Below are 19,761 nucleotides of genomic sequence, written 5' to 3'. Positions count from 1 at the left end.
GAGCGAGTAGTACGGTACCCGAACACTAGGCTTGAAATGCATGCAGGTAGCGAATTTTAGAACCACCGAATCAAATGCTTAACCACACGAATCCCCCATTACCTTATGGTATATATCACATCCACTATTTATAGAAATGCTGTCCATCTATAAAAAGGTGTGCAACTTAGTATAATCCCAGACCAACATCGTCTTGTTGAGTTACGATTGTCTCCCAACCAATCAATTGTTAGAAAAAATTGTTTGCCATGGCCAAGATCCTCCTACTTGTATCCTTGTTGTTGTATATCACCATTGCAGAAGCTGCTCCAATACCAGCAGAATGGAGTGCCACCGCTAGCAAGTCCATCAACGCTATGAAATTGAAGCTCGCTAAGGCTCTCGATGAAGTCGTCCTTGCTGCCCCACCACCCAAAAGGTCAGAAGTCAAAAAGGCCACGACAGGGCACCTGAAAACCATTGACACCCTTCTCGCTAAGGCCCGTGCCACAGGAGATGAGAAGAAAGCTATTAGAATTGCTAGTTCCTATGAGGAAACTGCTGACCTTGTCATTGCTGCCCCGCCAGCTCAGAAGTTTGACGCAATGGAAAGCACCTTCTCTATGGCAGCTACGCCAGATCCAACAAAATGCCCCACCGTTGACAAGGCCTTTTGTGAGACACACTCCAAAATCAAGAAGGCCCAAGAAGAAGTCATAGCTGCTGCCCCACCAGCCAAAGCGAAAGAAATTAAAGATGCGGTAATAGCTCAAGGATTTGCTATGGGCCAAGCTATCAGCAAGGCCTATACAACAGGAGATGAGAAAAAAATTGCATTAGTTCTTGGTGACTACAACAATGCTGCCGATGCGGTCATTGGATCTCCCCCTGCTGAAAAATATGAAGCAATGGAAGGGGCCTTCACTGCTGCTGCCCGTGCCAGCAAGGCATAGTACGACCCACTCTACTGTATTAAAAGTTCATTTCCCTTCAGTTTAAATTCTTTTTTCACTATCCTCGCTCATTCTTGTAATAGTAAAGCCGCCTTCGAATATGCCAAACTAGCCCCGGGCTGCATGTATTAGCATGCAATCCGGCACTGTAATGCCTGTAACTTGATTGTAATCTCTATCTCTGTTTTTAATTCATGTTCTTGCTGATTGTAATCTCTGAATTTGTATCTAAATTTATTTTCCATATTTTTATTATGGCATATAATAAAAAAACTCCTTAAATTTATATCTAAATTTCTTATATTTTCTATTATATGATAGATAATCTACAATAACCCTTGAAATTTGTATCTAAATTGGCCACTTATTGCATTGTTATATATGAATTAGAAACAGATGAACCAGCATCTAAAATTGCCAACATATACTCGTCTCAAAATAACAATTGTTTTAGCAAAATTTCTGAAAATCTATTAGTGTTGGTAGACAAAGTGTCTTTGGTTAATAGATCCATCTTTCTCTTATTTGGCATTTGCATGCATGCATGGCTTAAATTTTCTTCTTAGAAAATTAATGGCTACAACATCAATTATTATGGTTAAATTTTGAATCTTAAAAGTTATTATGTGATGAAGGAACTGCTATTTAAGTAATAAACCACATATGTTTTAAATTACTAATTTCTATCATTATTAAATTCATCCACTATTTTTTAACATGCATGTATCCTAACACGGGTTTTGGAGCCTCCACGTTAATATTCACCGGACATGCTATTAAAAAAGATAAAGTCAAGAAATTCTCACAAAAATCTGAAAAATCCGGTTGTCCATCATGTAGATCTAATAATAATAGCCATTAGACATGCTTTTAAATAAGATAAATTCAAGAAATTCTCACAAAAATCAGAAAAATCCGGTTGTCCATCATGTAGCTCTAATAATAATAGCCATTAGAAGTTTCTAAACAATTACCCACCATGCCATTATGGAAGATGAGATAAAATAACCCCTTAAATTTACATAAAAATTAAGCATCATGCCATTATAAAACATGAAATAAAATACCCTCCTAAATTTATATAAAAATAACCCATCGTGCCATTATGAATACGAATTAAGATATCTCCTAAATTAACAAATAACTTACCCTCCATGCCATTATGAAAGATGAAATAAATTACCCTCCAAATTTATGGATAAATTACTCACCATGCCATTTTAAAAAATGAATAAAATGCATATAAATTACCCTATATGCCATCATCAAAGGTAAATTAGAATTATTTCTATATTTGCATATAAATAATCCAAAATACCATTATAAATGATGAATTAAAATAATTACATCTAACATTACTAAGAATTTGTAGGATCAACTTTAGCGACTAGAGGGGGGTCAATGGTCGGAACCAAAAATCACGCCCAAAAACATACCCCTCTAAAACGGCCTTGAGTGTCGGCCACTGGGAGGCTACACACCCAACAAAGCACAGCAAACACTCACACAAAAGGTCCCCTTGAAAAAGCCCACGAGAAAGGACACAAGAGGCACCAAAACCCGCAGACGCAGCACACGTCGAACGGTCCGGCGTGGGACATCGGACGGTCCGGCATGACCAGCCAGACGGCCCGGTGTTAAGCCGGCCACGAGGTCAAAGGCACAGCACGGCGCCTGGTCGTAAACGTCAGACAGTCCGACGTCTAGCACCAGACGGTCCGACGAACGTCGGACAACAGGGCCCGAGCACGGCCAAACAAGCGCTCACGCAAACGCAAGCGTCAGACGGTCCGGCGTGTGATGCCGGACGGTCTGGCATGCGTCGGATGGTCCAGCGTATTACGCCGGACAGTCCGGCGTGTACGAAAACGCGAGGCCAAGCCCGAGACAACCTTCTGGGAAAACCAAATCCAACCAAACTTCACCAAATGAACCCCAATCTTCCCCAAACCTTGAAGACACCGAATAGAGTTTGTTAGTAGGCTATCCCAAAAGAAATCCCCGAAAAGGAATCACCAAATCTCATGAATTTCTACCGGACCAAGGCGATGAAGGTTGGAAGCTCAAGAACACTAAGAACACCAAAACTTCCCGATTCATTCTGCTGCAAGTCTTCGAGTGAAATCTGAGGATTCTAATGAAGACTTGAACGCAGTACGGAGAGAATCAAAAGCCCCAACCCTTGGAAAACACAAACACCGCAAAAGCCAAGGATTGGAAAGCCAAAACCAACACAAAGAAGGGGGGTGGAGAGGAATCAACTCATGGATGAAACTAGCACAAGGAAAAGCTTTTATTTCATCCAACTAGAGTTATTACAGAGTCTCGATCATAGCCTACCGCCCTTCATCCTTCTCACTAGATGGTCCTAGACTAAGTGGGGATTAATTAGCCTCCTAATCTAGTCTCTCTTCACAATAAGCACTTGGCTGCTCACAAAGCTCTCTCCAAATGACCAAGTGGGTGATGGTTAGCCCCAATGGGCTGCCCACCTTGGTATTGAAGGCCATGGGAATAATGACCTGATACGACGCTTACCCCTACACTTAACTAGACGACTCAATGCCCGTAGGGGCAAAACTGGAAAAGATACATAGGAGATTTCATCCGACGATCCTCGTGGCTTTGGAGTGTTGCTTAGCTTCTATGCAAGCGTGCGATGTACAACACGCGTCCGACGGCGACTTTTAGGGTTTCTATCTTATCCGAGCCTCTGCCAACCCAAATAAGGCAGAGATGGTTATGAGGCCCAAACCATCGAAACCAGCATGCACAACAGGAAAATAGACTACTTCCGTCAGCTGAATTAACTCCCATCGGCTTTTAGGGTTGCCGACGGGCGACAGCCATCGGCCAGGCTTCCAGCCCACAGGAGTTAACTTAACTCCAGTCGGCTTGGTGTCTGGCCGATGGGAGTTAGCCCGGGCCCGTGACTTAGTCCAACCGGTCAGGCCGGCCCTCTCTCTCTTTGCTTCACTCTCTCCCTCGCTCACCTCGCGCGCCGCCGCCGCCACACACTGCACCGCGCGCGCGCCGTAGGTACTGCACCATACCGCGACACCGATGCCCCCCGCTCTGGCTCCCCTGGCCCGTCCGGCCGCCCCTCCCCTCCCCCTCCCCGCTTCAGCTCCTCCGTCCGGCGGCCCTGCTCCAACTCCTCCGACGCATCCGCGCCCTTCTCTGGCCTCGTCGCCTCTCGGGTCGGCGCCCCTGCCCCAACACCTCCCCTACCGGCGCCGCTCCCCGGCGCGTCACCACCAGCCTACTTGGCCCGCGCCCCTCCACCGGCCGCCGACAGCCTGGCCCAAGCCCCTGCACATCCCTGGCCGGCCGTCGGCTGCCGCGCCGGCCCCTGCCCCCGGCCATCGCTCCGGCTCCCGCTCCACCTAGGGTTCTACTTCGACTCGAAATCACCAAGTGAGTTAGAGACCGTGGCGTCACAATTTTTGTATGAAATCTTGTTTAATCTCGTCGGTTGTTGCATGGATTCCGCCGACGGGAGTTAATTTAATGTGATTAGAGTTTGTTTTATATTATTGATAATGATTAGTGTAAATACACTATATGATGATGGATACTGTTAGTTAATTTTAACATGGTTAGAGTTGGTTTTGTTTGGTTGAGGATTGATTGGTAGCTATAAATATATGGCATGCATGATTGGGGGTAGTTTTATATTGTGAAGTCTAATGCTAGTTACTTGAAACGTTGATTAAAGTTAGTATTGTGTAGTTAGCTAGCAGTAGCACGATTACATGTTGTTTACATATTTTATTACTATTGTTGTTGCTCTAACATGTAAAATATCAATAATACTCTTGTTTCATTTATGTTTCCTTTAATCATACATTGCATGCAGTTAGGGTTTCAAAACCTATGCGTCACCCGTTTCGGACCGGGTGAGATGTGCCGGTCTGGAATTGTCCCTTTTTAGGACAGCCTCGGGGTGGCCGATAGAGTGTGGTGTTTATGATGGCCCTGGAGTGCTCAGGCAAAATTTCAGGGGCATAACCTTGTTGATCTCCACTGCACCAAATCGGGCATGCAGATGGAGAGCAGCGGGGTTATGCTGCCGAAATTTTGCCTGAGCGCTTTAGGCTCGTCATAATAAACACACACTCTATCGGGCGCCCTTGGGTGGGTTTAGGACATATCAATTACACATAGATGTAGGGCCGTGATGTGTAGAGATGGACGGTTCTTATGAAATGTGTTGCATCGAACAATATGTAGCCGCAAGCATGGGTGACGACTATGGGTGGATGTACGTTGGTTAGAAGAAGGGCAGGTCTCACACAAAGGAATGGTTTGAGAAGACTCAGCAGTTTGTGGACCATGCTTACTAAAAGCCACCACACGGCGTGATTAAATGCCCATGCAACAAATGCCAGAACATGGTGGCCTATGAAAAGAACCAAGTCACGCTACACCTATGCAAGAATGGGTTCGTGCCAGGATATGAGGAATGGCATTTCCACAGTGAGTCACACAGTAGAGTATCAACACAGATGGAAGTGGATGATGGTGAAGACGTTGATAGGTTGGATCAGATGCTTGATGATCTGCAACCAGAGTTTAACCTAGATCGTGAAGATCCGCCTACAAAAGAGGTTCAGGAATTATTTGAACTCCTCCAAGCCTTAGAATATCCTCTGCACGGACAGACAACGGTTACAGTCCTCCAGTTTGTGACCCATCTAATGGGCATCAAGTTGAAGTTTGCTTTCTCAGGCAATTGTTATAAGGCAATTGTGGACCTGATTTGTGATGTTCTTCTTGCCGATCACAAGGTGCCTAAAGACATGTACCGGTCAAAGAAATTGTTAAAGGCTCTAGGAATGCCGTATGAGAGGATCGATGTGTGCCCGGACAACTGCATGCTATTTTGGAAGGATCGTGAGAAAGAAGAGAAATACTTCAAGGGGGCGATAGATATGTCCTTGCTCATCAGGTGGAGCAGGTGTATTACTCGACATATCCATGCCCTAAGCTGAGTGCATCGTCGGTTGTGTACAAAACCAACCCCCATGAGTGGCTGCTTCAGCATATTGATGAGATGTTTCAAGAAGAAGAGTTGTCATCCTCTTTTGATATAGACCCTGCTCCTGCATTAGATTCTCTACATGGAGACCCTAATGACATTACATTGCCACAGAAAAGGAAACGAGACCCAAAACAAATGTGGTGATCGTCGATTAGAAGAAAACAAATTGATCCTGATAATGGTGATAACTAACAAGTTAAGTACCATTGTTATTAACTATGGTGTTTTTGTGAATTTTTATGCTGATTTGTTATACTTTATTTGTTATCATTATTTTGTTTTAATATAATTGGTCACTAATGTCTTTACATTTATACAGGATGCCTAGGAAGATGAAGCAGGTTGTGAAGGGGTTCCAGGGGCTCAAGGAGACACTTTTCCGTGGCAGTGCTTCGAGCAGCCGCAGGAAGGAGCAGCCTTGGAGGAGCGCACACCCTGAGGTACAGGGGCATCCCCTTGCGCTTCAGAGAGATGAGGTATATAACACTTGTGTTTCAGAGTGACTCATGTATATTGATTCCTTCAATGTGTGTAACACTTGATTGTGTTGTTTGCAGGATGAGACCGAGTCAGATTCTGACGATGGGGAGCAGGTGCACGAGGGGGTGGGGAGCAGTTGCAGGAGGGGGATGAGGAGCAGGTGCAGGTGGACGATGGGCAGGAGGAACAGGCGGCGGATGAGGAGTATGTTCCTTCAGTGGAGGAGGAGCAGTTGGGCCATGTGGAGGCTTCCGGAGGCTCTGCAGCTCCACGCCCTAAACGTTGGTTTAGGAAGAGCCACTGCGTAAAACCTTCACGTGTCCCCAGTACGCCAGATCAGAGGCGTTTGATCTCCCCCGTCGGAGATAGGTGAGTGTTCTATCTTTTGCTTAGAATATGTTCTAAACATCTAAGATATGCATGCTTGATGCTTGTCTTATTTTGTAGGGAGTGGTACGACCACTCATTCACCGCCCAAGGGCGCAAGACATAGGTGAACCAAGTGTTGGGTGCCCTTGTCAGGCTTCACTGCCCTGGTCTGGTGCGGACGTCAGACGATCCGGCTGCTGAACCGGTTCTCATCTCAAGTTGGGAAGAGTACAAGTTGAAGAAAGACATCAACCATGGTGATGCCTAGGGACTTGTTTGCCATGACTTCATGGTAAAGAGTTGATGTCCATTTCTAATTCTGCATGACTTATGTGTAGAAAACATAATTTTGTTAAATAACATGTGCATTTATCTTGTAGTTACAGGTTTCGATTCCCCGACGATGTTGACCATAACCATGTCGAATTGGTTTTCAACATGAGTGCATATCGGTTGGTGAAGGATGCCCTGTACATGGCTAGGATTTCGGCAACCTGTCAATATTTCCAACATGTGAAGGGATTACAATGACCAAGGATGATGGGGCCTCGATATAATACCTCACCGCGGATAAGTACTCCCAGGTTTGTTCTCATTGGATTGTCTATGGATTTGTTAGAGTATGAGTCGGTATTGATACGCGCATATTTGTGCAGGTGATGGTCCTGTGGATGTCTCACATCCTGGACACCTACATGGCTTGGTGTCAGCATTGGGCTTCGGAAGGCTTCCACGAGACATCGATTAAGCACAGGGAGTGTCGAGGAACAAACCCGAACCACACATTCGGTGGTGACAACTTCACGAGGAAGGCTCAATGTCTCGTAAGGTTTAGTTAGTGAGACTTATAACATATATGTTCATATATGGTACTAACTCTGCTATATATACAGAGTGTTCAATTAGGTCATGAGCCGACTGTTGTCGAGGTGTATGAGGCTGGGCATAAGGGAAAGGACCCTACTATCCCGGACGTACTGTGCAGACAGACAGCTTCCGAACGGCTGGTGAGCTATTGTCCTTCGTATTAGCTTAATGATCGCAACATATGATCAAACTAAGTTTAACAAATTGGTACAGGGGGCATATAGGGACGAGATGATTCGGCGTCATGGACTGGACTGCGACTGGAGGCACATGCCGATTGACGCTCAAGCCGTGCATGCTAGCAGTGGAGGGAAGGCACATGGACGGTGAGATGCTATATTACAAACAAATTATCTAGTCACATGAGCATATGCCTTAAGCCTTCTATGATAACACTTGAAGGTTCTCTCTCTTTGATGGAATGATGAACACGCAGGGAGGTCAGAGCATCTCAGAGGTTGGCCTCTTCGTCCCAGAGCTGCGGTGGTAGCTCTCGTTGACCCACCAAGCAAGAGCTTGAGATCGCTAGGCTCCGTGAGGAGAACCGTCTGCGTGATGAACAGTTGAAGGCTCAAAGTGAATATTATGCCCAAGTCCAGGAGCAGCAACAGCAGCTGCTTCAAGTCAGTATATTGCATTATTACTCATTATTCGTTGCTTTACACATTCCATGCGCAATACTAACATATTTGGTTAATAGTTACTAGCTCAGCAGCAGGGCATAGCCTGGGTGCCCCCACCGCCTCCGCCGCAATGGACGTTCATCCCTATGGGCCCTCCTCCACCTCCGGTAAGAAATTCTATGTCCATTCTCTAATTACGCAATATAAACAAGCTTTAGAGAATTTAGCTTTAGCTTCAGCAGGAGATTGAGCTTCTAACTTAGATTGAGCTCCTAAATGAGATAAGACATGAATAGTAACTAAACTTGCTATTTTTATCTACTGAATAGGGACATGTGCTTACACCGCCCCAGTTTAGCACACCGCCGGCAGATCTACCTGCACCTGGATCTCAGGTTTGTATTATACCTCTACACTAGAGTTCTGGAGTTAATATGTACAAATTTTGATTATTTCGGTTCATGGTGCGTAGGGCGACGATAGCCAGGATGCTGGAAGTGCGATGGCAAGGAGGTTGTGCGGACTCGTTCTTCCACTACGAGGATCCGGCGGGAGGAAGCGGAAGCGGCCATGGCTCCAACCATGCATGCGGCGGGAGGAAGCGGTTTGTGACTAAACTTATGGATTTGTGTATGGAGAGCTTAACTTGTGGACCTCGTATGTAATTCATGTTTTGTGACTTGTGGATTTGAAGACTTAAAATTGTATGGATATGTGAATCTATATTGTGAATGTGCTTGTGAACATATATGAATGTGTATGTGAATGTGCTTGTGAACTTGAATGAAAATATATGGTATATGCTTTGTTTGTGGGTGGTTTAGAGAGAAACAGGGCTGTTTGAGGGGGCAACTTAACTCCCATCGGCTTGACCATAGCCGACGGGAGTTATTCTGTACTATGTATAGAATAACTCCCGTAGGCTATGGTCAAGCCGACGGGAGTTATTGGTTAACTCCCGTCGGCTGCAGCGGCCGATGGGAGTTACTACGGGCCGGCAGGGCTGACGTGGCAACAGTAACTGCCGCCGGCTTCGCACCGGCCGACGGGAGTTAACGCCGGGGGCCAGGGCTGACGTGGCAAAGATTAACTGCTGTTGGCCGGATTGTGGCCGATGGGGGCCGACGACAGTTATTTAAACCCCGTCGAATAACTGCCTTCGGCCGGGTACCGACAGGAGTTAGCCAAAAACTGGCGGCGTACCCGGCCAACGGAAGTTAACCTGTTTCTTGTTGTGATGCCCATGAGCGTTGTCAGCCCATGAGCCCGTCCATCTCGACGCCTTCCGAAGTAGTCGCCGAAGCTTTCCGCTTTCTCGGGATAGGTGACGGTTTTGCACCGAAACCGCCAAAGCGCCCGTCGCCGTGCACCCGGATTCGGACACCACAGCCCCGGTGCTCTTCAGCCCGCTAACCGCCCTCCGTGTACCTGAGTTGAACACCGGCGCCCACTACGGCAGCCCATTCGCCCTCTTCAGGACGGTCCCTCTTCAGGGGACTTCTCCGTCACTCTTCAGTGACGCCTTCACCACTCTTCAGTGGCGACCTCCATTCACCACCCTCTTCAGGGTGGCGAGCCTTGCGTTGACAATCACTCATCTCTCTAGGAGCCATGAGACCCACCCTCTTCAGGATAGCTCCTCAGAATTTAATTTACATACCTAGAACTCTAACCCGTGCGGAAGCACGGGTTGATGGACTAGTATAACTTAATTGTTGTGGAGTCATCTCCCTCTAGATCCTAGTATTTTCTAGTTACAAGACTTCTGACCAGAGAACTAAGACTCATAGCTCATAGACCCCTTTTTGATAGATTTGGGAGGTACCATAATGAACCGTAGAACCTTTTATGAAGCATATTGCAGGTGATCTAATTGTGAATTCGTGCCCAGACTGGATGTGTGCAGATCAGAAGCTAGCATGTCAAGTCATGCCGCCACTAACAAATATTGACCAGGGAACTAAGACTCATAGGCCATAGCTCATAGACCCCTTTTTGATAGGTTTGGGAGGTACCAGGATGAACCGTAAAACCTTTTATGAAGTATATTGCAGGTGATCTAATTGTGAATCCATGCCCGGACTGGATGTGTGCAGATCAGAAGCTAGCCAGTGTCAAGTCATGCCACCACTGACAAATATTTTGGGACATGCAGTGGACAGAACGAAAGGGATCAGGGAGTAGTTTGCCTGTCCGTGCGCAGGGGCGCAGGCGGCAGGATGCGACCTTCACTTCCGCCGGCACTGTGCCGCCACCTTCCGCAGCTGCCGGAATGCCACGGTCCGCATTCACCAATTGCGTTCTGTAGTGCAGGAGTCCACCTTCCACAGCCCGCATGGTGCAGGGCAGAGGACGGACTGGCAGTTGGTGAGGGTTGAAGGAAATTTTGTTTTCTCATGCACAAATGTTTATATCTTATATCATACATGTACACAAATATGCATAATTGAATGGTTGACTGCATGTATAAATATGTATATTTAGCTTTTAAATGCATACATGAGTATACTTGGTAAAAATATTTTATGTATAAGCATAAATATGTATCATAATGAAAATAAATAATAATTGTGAAATTTTTTGAATAAGACGAGCAAGTCAAACTTGGTGTCAAAAGATTCAAACGGGCTATAAATTGGGATAGAGAGGGTAATAGATTATGTTTATGTGTCGTAAGTAAATTAGGTGTCCGACGTTTATATGTACCAGTTCATCAACCCGTGCTCTCGCACGGGTTAGAGTTTTATTAGCAGATATAGATTCAATCCTTAGTAATATTAGAGGTGATTATTTTAATTCATGTTTCGTAATGACGTTTGAGGGTGAACGTGCAAATTTGGAAATTATTTTAACTTATCTTTTATGATTGTGTATTGGTTAATTTATATGTAGATTTAAGGCTTACTTTAATTCATCTTTTTAATGGCACGGTGAGTATTATCATGTATTATCATTGGGATGCAAGATCCAACACGTCACATATGATTTCTTTTTCTATAGACGCATCACCATATGATCATTGGGATTCAAGATCCAATACATCCTCTATAGGTCCATGCGTATGTTCTTCAGGCACTCCGTTAGATATGTATATGCGCGTTGGGATTAGATCTAAATGTACAATATTTTTGACTCATTGATTTATTTATAAAGTATGTTAATCAACATTCAAAAAAAACTGCTTTCGTTGAGAGTTGAACTCAAAACCTATCATAATGGCAGAGGTGGGTAATTACTTAGAAAACAAATCTAATGGCTATTAATATCCAATATGTTAATCGATGGTAGGATGTTTCTGATTATTGTGAGAATTTCTAGGATTTTATCTTTTTTTCTTAGCGCGTCTCGTGAGGATTAATGTGGATGCTTCAAAAGGAGCCTCTAATTAGTAATATTAAGATGTGAAAGTAGGATTATATTATTATGTGGTAGGTATCTCTAATGAAGTGTGCTATATAATAATCATTTCAGACATCTGAACAGCATGTGGTGCGGTACACCATTCACGACCTGATGCGCACAAGATTGACCTCACAAGATTGACCATGGCTGACGAGCTGATTGTCTATGATGTTACACAGAAGAGAAATGCCCGTACACACAGATATTGTCGCTATTCATTGCTCAGAAAATATGATGGGACAACAAATTTGTCAAATATTTTGCCGTCAAAGATGAGGGTACTTCGTTTATCAGATTGTGGCAAACTGGATATACCTAGTGGTGCATTTTCATTTGCGAATCTGCGTACTTTGGATCTCAGTGAAACCTCTGCTCTATTGCTGGCAGACTCTATTGGCCAACTGAAGCAGCTGAGGTGTCTTATTGCTTAAAGAATGCAAAATAAGAGTCTCCCAGAACGTATCACTGAGCTAGCAAAACTGCAGTACCTAAACATAAGTGAATCTTCTCAAGTTTCTACACTACCAGAATCAATCTGCAAGCTTGTGTGTCTAGAATGTCTAGGTTTATCAAGATGTTCTCGTATACCAAGATTGCCAGAATCATTTGGGGACTTAAAATGTATGGTGCATCTTGATATGTCCGGTTGTTGTAGGATATGTGTCCTGCCAGGATCGTTTGGTAAGCTTGCGAATTTGCAGCACCTTAAGTTATCTAATTGCTCCAGTCTCCAAGAATTACCTGAATCGTTGTGTGGCATCAAACAGCTCCAACACTTGAAGTTATCATCTTGTAATTGTCTTCAATGGCTACCAGAAGCTATTGGCAACCTTGCTGATTTACAGTATTTAAATATGTCAGAGTGTCAGGAAATCAAGAAACCACCCGAGTCAATGATGAAACTCCACAATTTGTTGCATCTAGATCTTTCAGGGTGCGGGGGCATGGAGATGTGGTTAGTATTAGGGAGGTCACTGTGGCCTCACCGCAATACAATACCTGGATCTGTCATGGACGATTATTTCTCATGAAGAATCAGTTGTTGATTTTGGAAACCTCACCAATCTCAAGAAGTTGAGATTAGTATGCTGCAAAGTAAATGCCGTTGACTTTATTGGTAACCTTACCAACCTGGAGGGCCTTGACCTATCCGGGAATCCTCTTGTGTGTTTACCAAAAAGCGTTGGTAACCTCAAAAGATTACAGATGTTGAATCTTAGTTATTGTCAAAAACTTCTGTCCCTACCTGACAGTATAGGCACACTTGGGCTAAAGTCTTTACGGATGGAGTGCTGCTCGATCGTCTGAATCGATAGATCAGGCCAGTTCACTGGTGCACTATTCACGAACATTACCAGTCTTCAAGGTTCTTGCTGATGACGTCAGTGGTTGCCGCAAGCTTCATTTGCTGGAGGGTGCAAATCACATCAGTGAGTTACAAATACTTTCTCTTGAAAATGCAAGGTGTCTAGAAGAAGCAAGGAAAGCTAAGTTGGCGGACAAACACAATCTCTCGGAGTTAACATTGGATTGGACTGTCGGTGTGGATCGGCATCTAGAGGACAGCGATTTGTTGGGACAACTAGCTAGTGCCACCAAGAACTCTGGAACACTTGTTTCTAGAAGGCTACAGCAGTACCGGCTTTCCAGGCTGGGTCATGGACATTTCTCATTGCCACACCTAGAAGAGCTGTCTCTCGATCGTTGGCCTAGCATTACAAAAACGGGCTGGGAATTTTGTGGTGGCAAAGGAGCATTCCGTCGGCTCTCAAACTTCAAAATCTCATTCATGGAAGGCTTGGAGGAGTGGAGCACAGCATACTATGCTGAAGAAGGTGTGGTGGAGGAGTTACGTGCTTGAGGTTGAAACCATGCCCACCAACATTTCGTGAGTGCAGAATAGAGAAGAGCGACCAAGTGCTATCTTCATTTGAGGAGGTACGCAAGATCAATCATCACACCTCCTCCAGCCGTGCCACCAACGGGGGTTCTCGGACTCTTGGGGTTCTGGAATCTTCGATATTCTCCGAGATTTGACGAAATCTTCTAGTTTTGACTTGATTGGAAGTATTCCCTTTGGATAATCTTCTATATTCCGGTAGCTCTTGGAATCTTCATGAAGCTTCTGACCTTTGGGAGCTTTGACTTGACACAGAGGTAGGGGTGAGTCACTCAAGCCTCTTCTTGATCACTTGTCTTCAGGAAAACACCATCTTGAAGGTCTTAATTACTCGAGGTGGATTATGATGAAAATTGCGAAAAATTGCCCTAAAACTTGTAATAAATAGAAATACAATTTCCCCAAGGCAATATTGCAAAATCCATAATAATCGGTGATAAATCGTAGTAAAAGGCATAGTTGATGCATTAAATCAGTGAAAATCAATATAAAATGATATAAAATATTCGTCTTTAAGCAGCATCAACAAAGAGGAAGTACATAATGTTGTGTATTCTAATACAAGGGCCGGAACAACTGGGCATTGATATAGATGTCTTCCCTTAGCCATTGATGGCTGATATGGTGAAGCTTTGGAATGAGGGTGTGCGAATGTGGGACGAGTATGCTAAGGACCACTTCACATGCAGAGGAATTATAATCGTTACCATCAATGACTACCCTGCATTGTTCTCGATCTCTGGACAGATCAACGGGATGTTTAGTATGGCTGGATAGCATGATGTTTGTGTACCTGGATGGTTCAAAAAAATTTGTGTATCTGAAGTACCGCCGGTTCCTTGTTGAAAGGCACAAATACCGCAGGAAGGCATTCTACGCCCTCTTTGATGGTAAGGCAGAGTCAGGTTCAATACCAATAAGAAGACACAACAGCAAATATGTTTTTGATATGGTAAGGAAGATTAACGTCAGCTATGGCAAGAAGATCAAGATAACTAAAGCCCCTGTAGAGGGCGTGCCTTTCAAGAAGATGTCAATGTTCTTTAAGTATTTGCCATACTGGAAGGACTTGGAGGTTCCACATGCCGTCGATGCTATGCACATAAAGAAGAACGTGTTCGATAGCACTATCTGTTTGTTGAAGGATGTAAAAGGCAAGACAAAGGATGGCTTGAGGTCACGTTGGGACCTGGTAAACATGGGAATAAGAAGTGACCTCCACCTCGTGGAACATGCGAATGGGAAAATTATCCTGCCAGCCGCTAGCTACAACCTGACATTAGGAGAGAAAAGGGAACTTTGCCTATGTCTACGTCGTCTAAAAGTGCCAACCGGGCTGTCATCTAAAATAAAGAAGCTAGTATCCATGAAAGATTTATCGCTAAGCGGATACAACGCTCACGATTGCCACATGATGCTAACGGTATTCCTCGCGGTTGCTATAAGGGTTGCCAAGCCTGCATTTGTGCGTATGGTAATAACTCGGATGGTCTACTTCTTCAGCAAAATCTCGCAAAAGGAAATTCGTTTAGATGAATTGGATTCACTGCAACAGTTCTGCACAGAGACTATGGCCTAGCTAGAGACGTGTTTTCCTCCATCACTTTTCAACATAATGCCACACCTCATGGTACATATGGTCTACCAGATCCGTGCACTTGGTCCTACCTACTTACATGAAATGTGGGCACACGAGCATTTCAAGGCGACTCTAAACCGCTGTGTTCTCAATTGTGCTTGTCCTGAGGGTTCATCATAGAGGCCTACTGCACCGAATAGATTGTAGAATGCTATCAGGATTACTTGGTGGACAAGAAAGGTATTGGCGTGATTGCATCTCATCACACGGGAAAGTTAGAAGGGAAAGGAACGAGGGGGAGGAAAACATTTGTTGACAGGGCATACCATAAAGTGGCAAGCGCTCATTTCAGTGTCCTACACCAGTTGGAGATTATGTCTCCGTTCATCGAGCAGCACCTTAATATTGTTCGCGCAGAAAGCAACAGCCGATCAGAGGCTTGGGTCATGAAGGAGCACAAACAACGATTCACCACCTGGCTCATGGACCAAAACATAGAGGAGGGAACAACTGTTGAGGGAGTCACATTGAAACGGCTGGCTTTGGGTCCTTTTGCACAGGTCAGGACATGGCAGGCATACGATATTAATGGGTATACATTCTACACATCTGCCAAGGATAAGAAAAGTGTCTGCCAAAACAGTGGAGTTTGGATAGACGCCATCGATGACACGACGGGAAACAAGGTCATATTTTGGCCTTATAGAGGACATATGGGAGCTTGACTATGGAAGGACCATACAGATTCCTGTGTTTAGGTGCCAATGGGTCAAACACCCACAAGGTGTAGAGGTGGACAACTACGGCCTGACGATTGTTGACCTAGCCAAAGTTGGCTACAAAGATGACCCTTGGGTACTCGCCAAATGAGTTGCACAGGTTGTATATGTCCTCGACCCAAGCCAGAAGAACAAGAAGCACATAGTTGCCTCGGACAAACAGACTATTATCGGGGTTGATGGTGTGAACGATGTGGAGGCCTTCAATGACTATGATGACATGCAGGTCTCCACAGATCTACCAACCAAGATCAAGATTGTAGAAGCAAGCATAAAGGATGTTAAACCATGGTCACGGCTCGATGGAGAGCCAAGATTTGTAACCACCTAATGCACTACTATTATTTAATTTCACATTGTAACCTTTGCACGTCAAATATTTTGAGTTTGATCAAAATTTGTCTTCTGTTGTTCAAAAACAAGTAAATATTAAAGGAGTAAATATAAAAAAAGGATATAACAAGTAAATATAAGATAATTATGTATAAAAGAAGTAAATAAAAGACAATATAAAACAAGAAAATATGAAAAGGAGTAAATATAAAATAAGGGATATAACAAGTAAATATAAGATAATTATGTATAAAAGAAGTAAATAAAAGATTATATAAAACAAGAAAATATGAATAAGTAAATTATAAATTATAAATAAGTTAGCAGCAGCAGTTGACGCTATCCACCGCGGCTGCTAAGTGACTTAGCAGCAGCGGTTGGAAAGTCCACCGCTGCTGCTATAACTGTGGGCAGCCCGCCCCACTCCACTTATCAGCAGCGGTGGACAATTTATCCACCGCTGCTGCTATATGTTAGCAACAGCGGTGGATTACGTTCACCGATTCTGATAGTGTCCCAGATTTTTTTCAACATCGATTTCAGTTTTTAAACAGTGTTCTTGTGACCCTCCACCGAAAGTTGTTTTGGTTTTTTTGCTCCTCTTGGGCCTATAAATACCCTCCAGTGCCCCCCACCTCTTGCCAAGCTACATCAGTAGAAACAATGCCTGACATATTCTTCTCCTCCTTCCTTGCCTTTCTGCTTATTGGGATAGGTTGCATGTAATGCAAACTCCAAGTTGTGGAAAAATCCTAATCTCTCGCCGGATGCAACTATTCCGGTGGGAGTTCCAGGTTGTGGAAAAATCCTAATGGATTTATTCCATAACCAGTTGCCTTGCAGCTGCCCTACCCTCCTTTATAGAACTTGCAGGTGGTGTACATCTCAGCTAATATGAGTCCTACCCACCGGCGGAGAAAATACTCGCTGAGGTGTACACCACCTGCAAGTTCTACAAAGACGGTTGCAAATCCATCAAGTTAGTGGATAAATTGTGTGTACGTTGACATTTTTTTATCGTTGTGGAGAAAATGCTTGCTGAGATGTAAGCTGTTAGCTTTTATGTATCATTATTTTAGTTTTTATGTTTTATTATTTCTTGTTGTGTTCAGCTCACATTGAGATGACTATAACATGAGTGCATGGCAAATGTGTTCTTGATGTTTAAGTTATGATATTGCAAGAATATATAAAGGTAGAGGGGTAAATAGAAGAACTAAATATAAAAGAAATAAACAGAAGTAAAGGAGTAAACAGAAGAATTAAATATAGAAGAAATGTATTCTTGTTGCAGGTTGGAGAAATGTATTATAGAATAAATATAATAAGTATAAGGCACTTAGCAGCAGCGGTTGGAAAAATTCACCGCTGCTGGTAAGTGAGGGTGGCTGGACCCACTCCATTAGCAGCAGCGGTGGACATTTACTACCGCTGCTGCTACGAGACTTAGCAGCAGCGGTTGGAAAGGTGCAACACTGCTGCTAACTGTGGACGGGCGGCCCCACTCCAGTTAGCAGCAGCGGTTGACCCTATCTACCGCTGTTGCTAACATATATCAGCAGCGGTGGATAGAGTCAACCGCTGCTGCTACGTGGAGTGAGCCCCTGCTAAGTAGAGCAGGTGTTCATCTCTTCCTTGTTCATCTCTCTCATCTCTTCCTTGTAGCGGTCATGCTTTTTATATTTATCTAAGTCCTTAGCGAACCCCTCCTTCCAGTTCAGCTTGCAGGAGATGCCTCGGACACGGCCACAATGCTCCTTTGTACCTAAGGCTACGGCCAGAGAGTCTTTCTCTTTGTCAGGCACGAATTTTCCTGCCTTCTGTGCCTCTGCAAACCTTTTAATGTTTCCCACGACTTCTCTTGTCTTGGGCTTGGCAATACTTTTGGTCCCCGTGGACTCCTTTACTTCCCGGACCTTGACCCAGTTGAAGCAACTTTCGTCCAGGCCCTCATATGGGTCGGGTTCCCCTCTGGCGATCGCGTCCTCCCTCTCTTTCTTCCACTTCTCCACTTGTGCCTAGTACCCACTCGGGCCTAGACGATGGCTGTGTACATTTTTCTTTGCCAGCTCTTAGTTTAGTGTGCTGAGCTTCTGGTATTCTTCTGTCGTCCTCTGCCGGACACCGGAATATTTTATGAATTTAATTGTATTTTTATGATTTAGTGCAGAAATAAATTAACAATACACAAATAGCCTCAGAAAATCAGGATATTTGGCGGAGGGGCAACATATGTCCATGTAGCGTCCTCAAAAAAGTTTGGACAAGAAACGCCACATGTTGTCCGGTGTTTCCTTCAACTCATTGTGTGCGTTACACGCGAAGTCACTTTTGCCATCCCTAGTTCACTTCAATATTTTCAACAAGGTCCATAGTTCACTTCATCCTCTTCATGTGGGGGTTTGAGGTTCGCTTCATATAGCATGTTTATTGAACTAGGTAATTTATTTGCATTTTTTGGTCAACACTACAATATTTTATGAATTTAATTGTATTTTGTTGATTTACTGCAAAAACAAATTAATAATAACCAAAAAGCCTCAGGAAATCAAGATATTTGGTGGAGGGCTAAAATATGTCCATGTGGCATCCTCAAAAAAGTTTGGACATAAAAATCCAAAAGTTGCCGGTGTTTCTTTCATATGGCTTCCACTCGCCACGTGGGTCACTTGTGAAGTTAGCCTCATCGTCTAAGTTTCAACGTGATCCATAGTTCACTTTATTCTTTTTATGTGGGGGCTTGAGATTACCTTAGTATAGCATATTTATTGAACTAGATAACTTATTTGCATTTTTTGGTCAACACTACAATATTTTATGAATTTAATTGCATTTTTGATGATTTACTGCAAAAAGAAATTAATAATACACAAATAGCCTCAGAAAATAAATATATTTGGTGAAGGGGTAACATATGTCCATATAGCATCCCCAAAAAAGTTTGGACAAAAAAATCCATATATTGCTGGTGTTTCTTTCATATGGCTTCCACTCATCACGTGGGTCATTTGTGAAGTTAGCCTCATCATCTAAGTTTCAACGTAATACATAGTTCACTTTATCCTTTTCATGTGGGGGCTTGCTATTATCTTAATATAGCATATTTATTAAACTAGAGAACTTATTTGTATTTTTTTGTCAACACTACAATATTTTATGAATTTAATTGCATTTTTGATGATTTACTGCAAAAAGAAATTAATAATACACAAATAGCCTCAGAAAATAAATATATTTGGTGATGGGGTAACATATGTCCATATAGCATCTCCAAAAAAATTTGGATAAGAAAATCCACATATTGCTGGTGTTTCTTTCATATGGCTTCCACTCACGACGTGGGTCACTTGTGAAGTTAGCCTCATCATCTAAGTTTCAACGTAATACATAGTTCACTTTATTCTTTTCATGTGCGGGCTTGCTATTATCTTAATATAGCATATTTATTGAACT

The 19,761-nt window shown here is 43.7% G+C and overlaps 1 protein-coding gene across 1 annotated transcript; it reads left to right on the top strand.

Moving 5' to 3' along the window:
• Positions 1-224: 224 nt before the first annotated feature.
• Positions 225-1,211, top strand: LOC120687343 (uncharacterized protein OsI_030282-like). Its single transcript, XM_039969311.1, has one exon. The coding sequence runs from the start codon at positions 249-251 to the stop codon at positions 930-932; it is 684 nt and encodes a 227-aa protein (XP_039825245.1). The 5' UTR covers positions 225-248; the 3' UTR covers positions 933-1,211.
• The last annotated feature ends 18,550 nt before the right edge of the window (positions 1,212-19,761 follow it).

The sequence above is a fragment of the Panicum virgatum genome, chromosome 9N (genome assembly GCF_016808335.1).
Source record: "Panicum virgatum strain AP13 chromosome 9N, P.virgatum_v5, whole genome shotgun sequence".
In the NCBI taxonomy this organism is placed as follows: domain Eukaryota; kingdom Viridiplantae; phylum Streptophyta; class Magnoliopsida; order Poales; family Poaceae; genus Panicum; species Panicum virgatum.
This window is presented reverse-complemented; position numbering and strand designations above follow the sequence as displayed.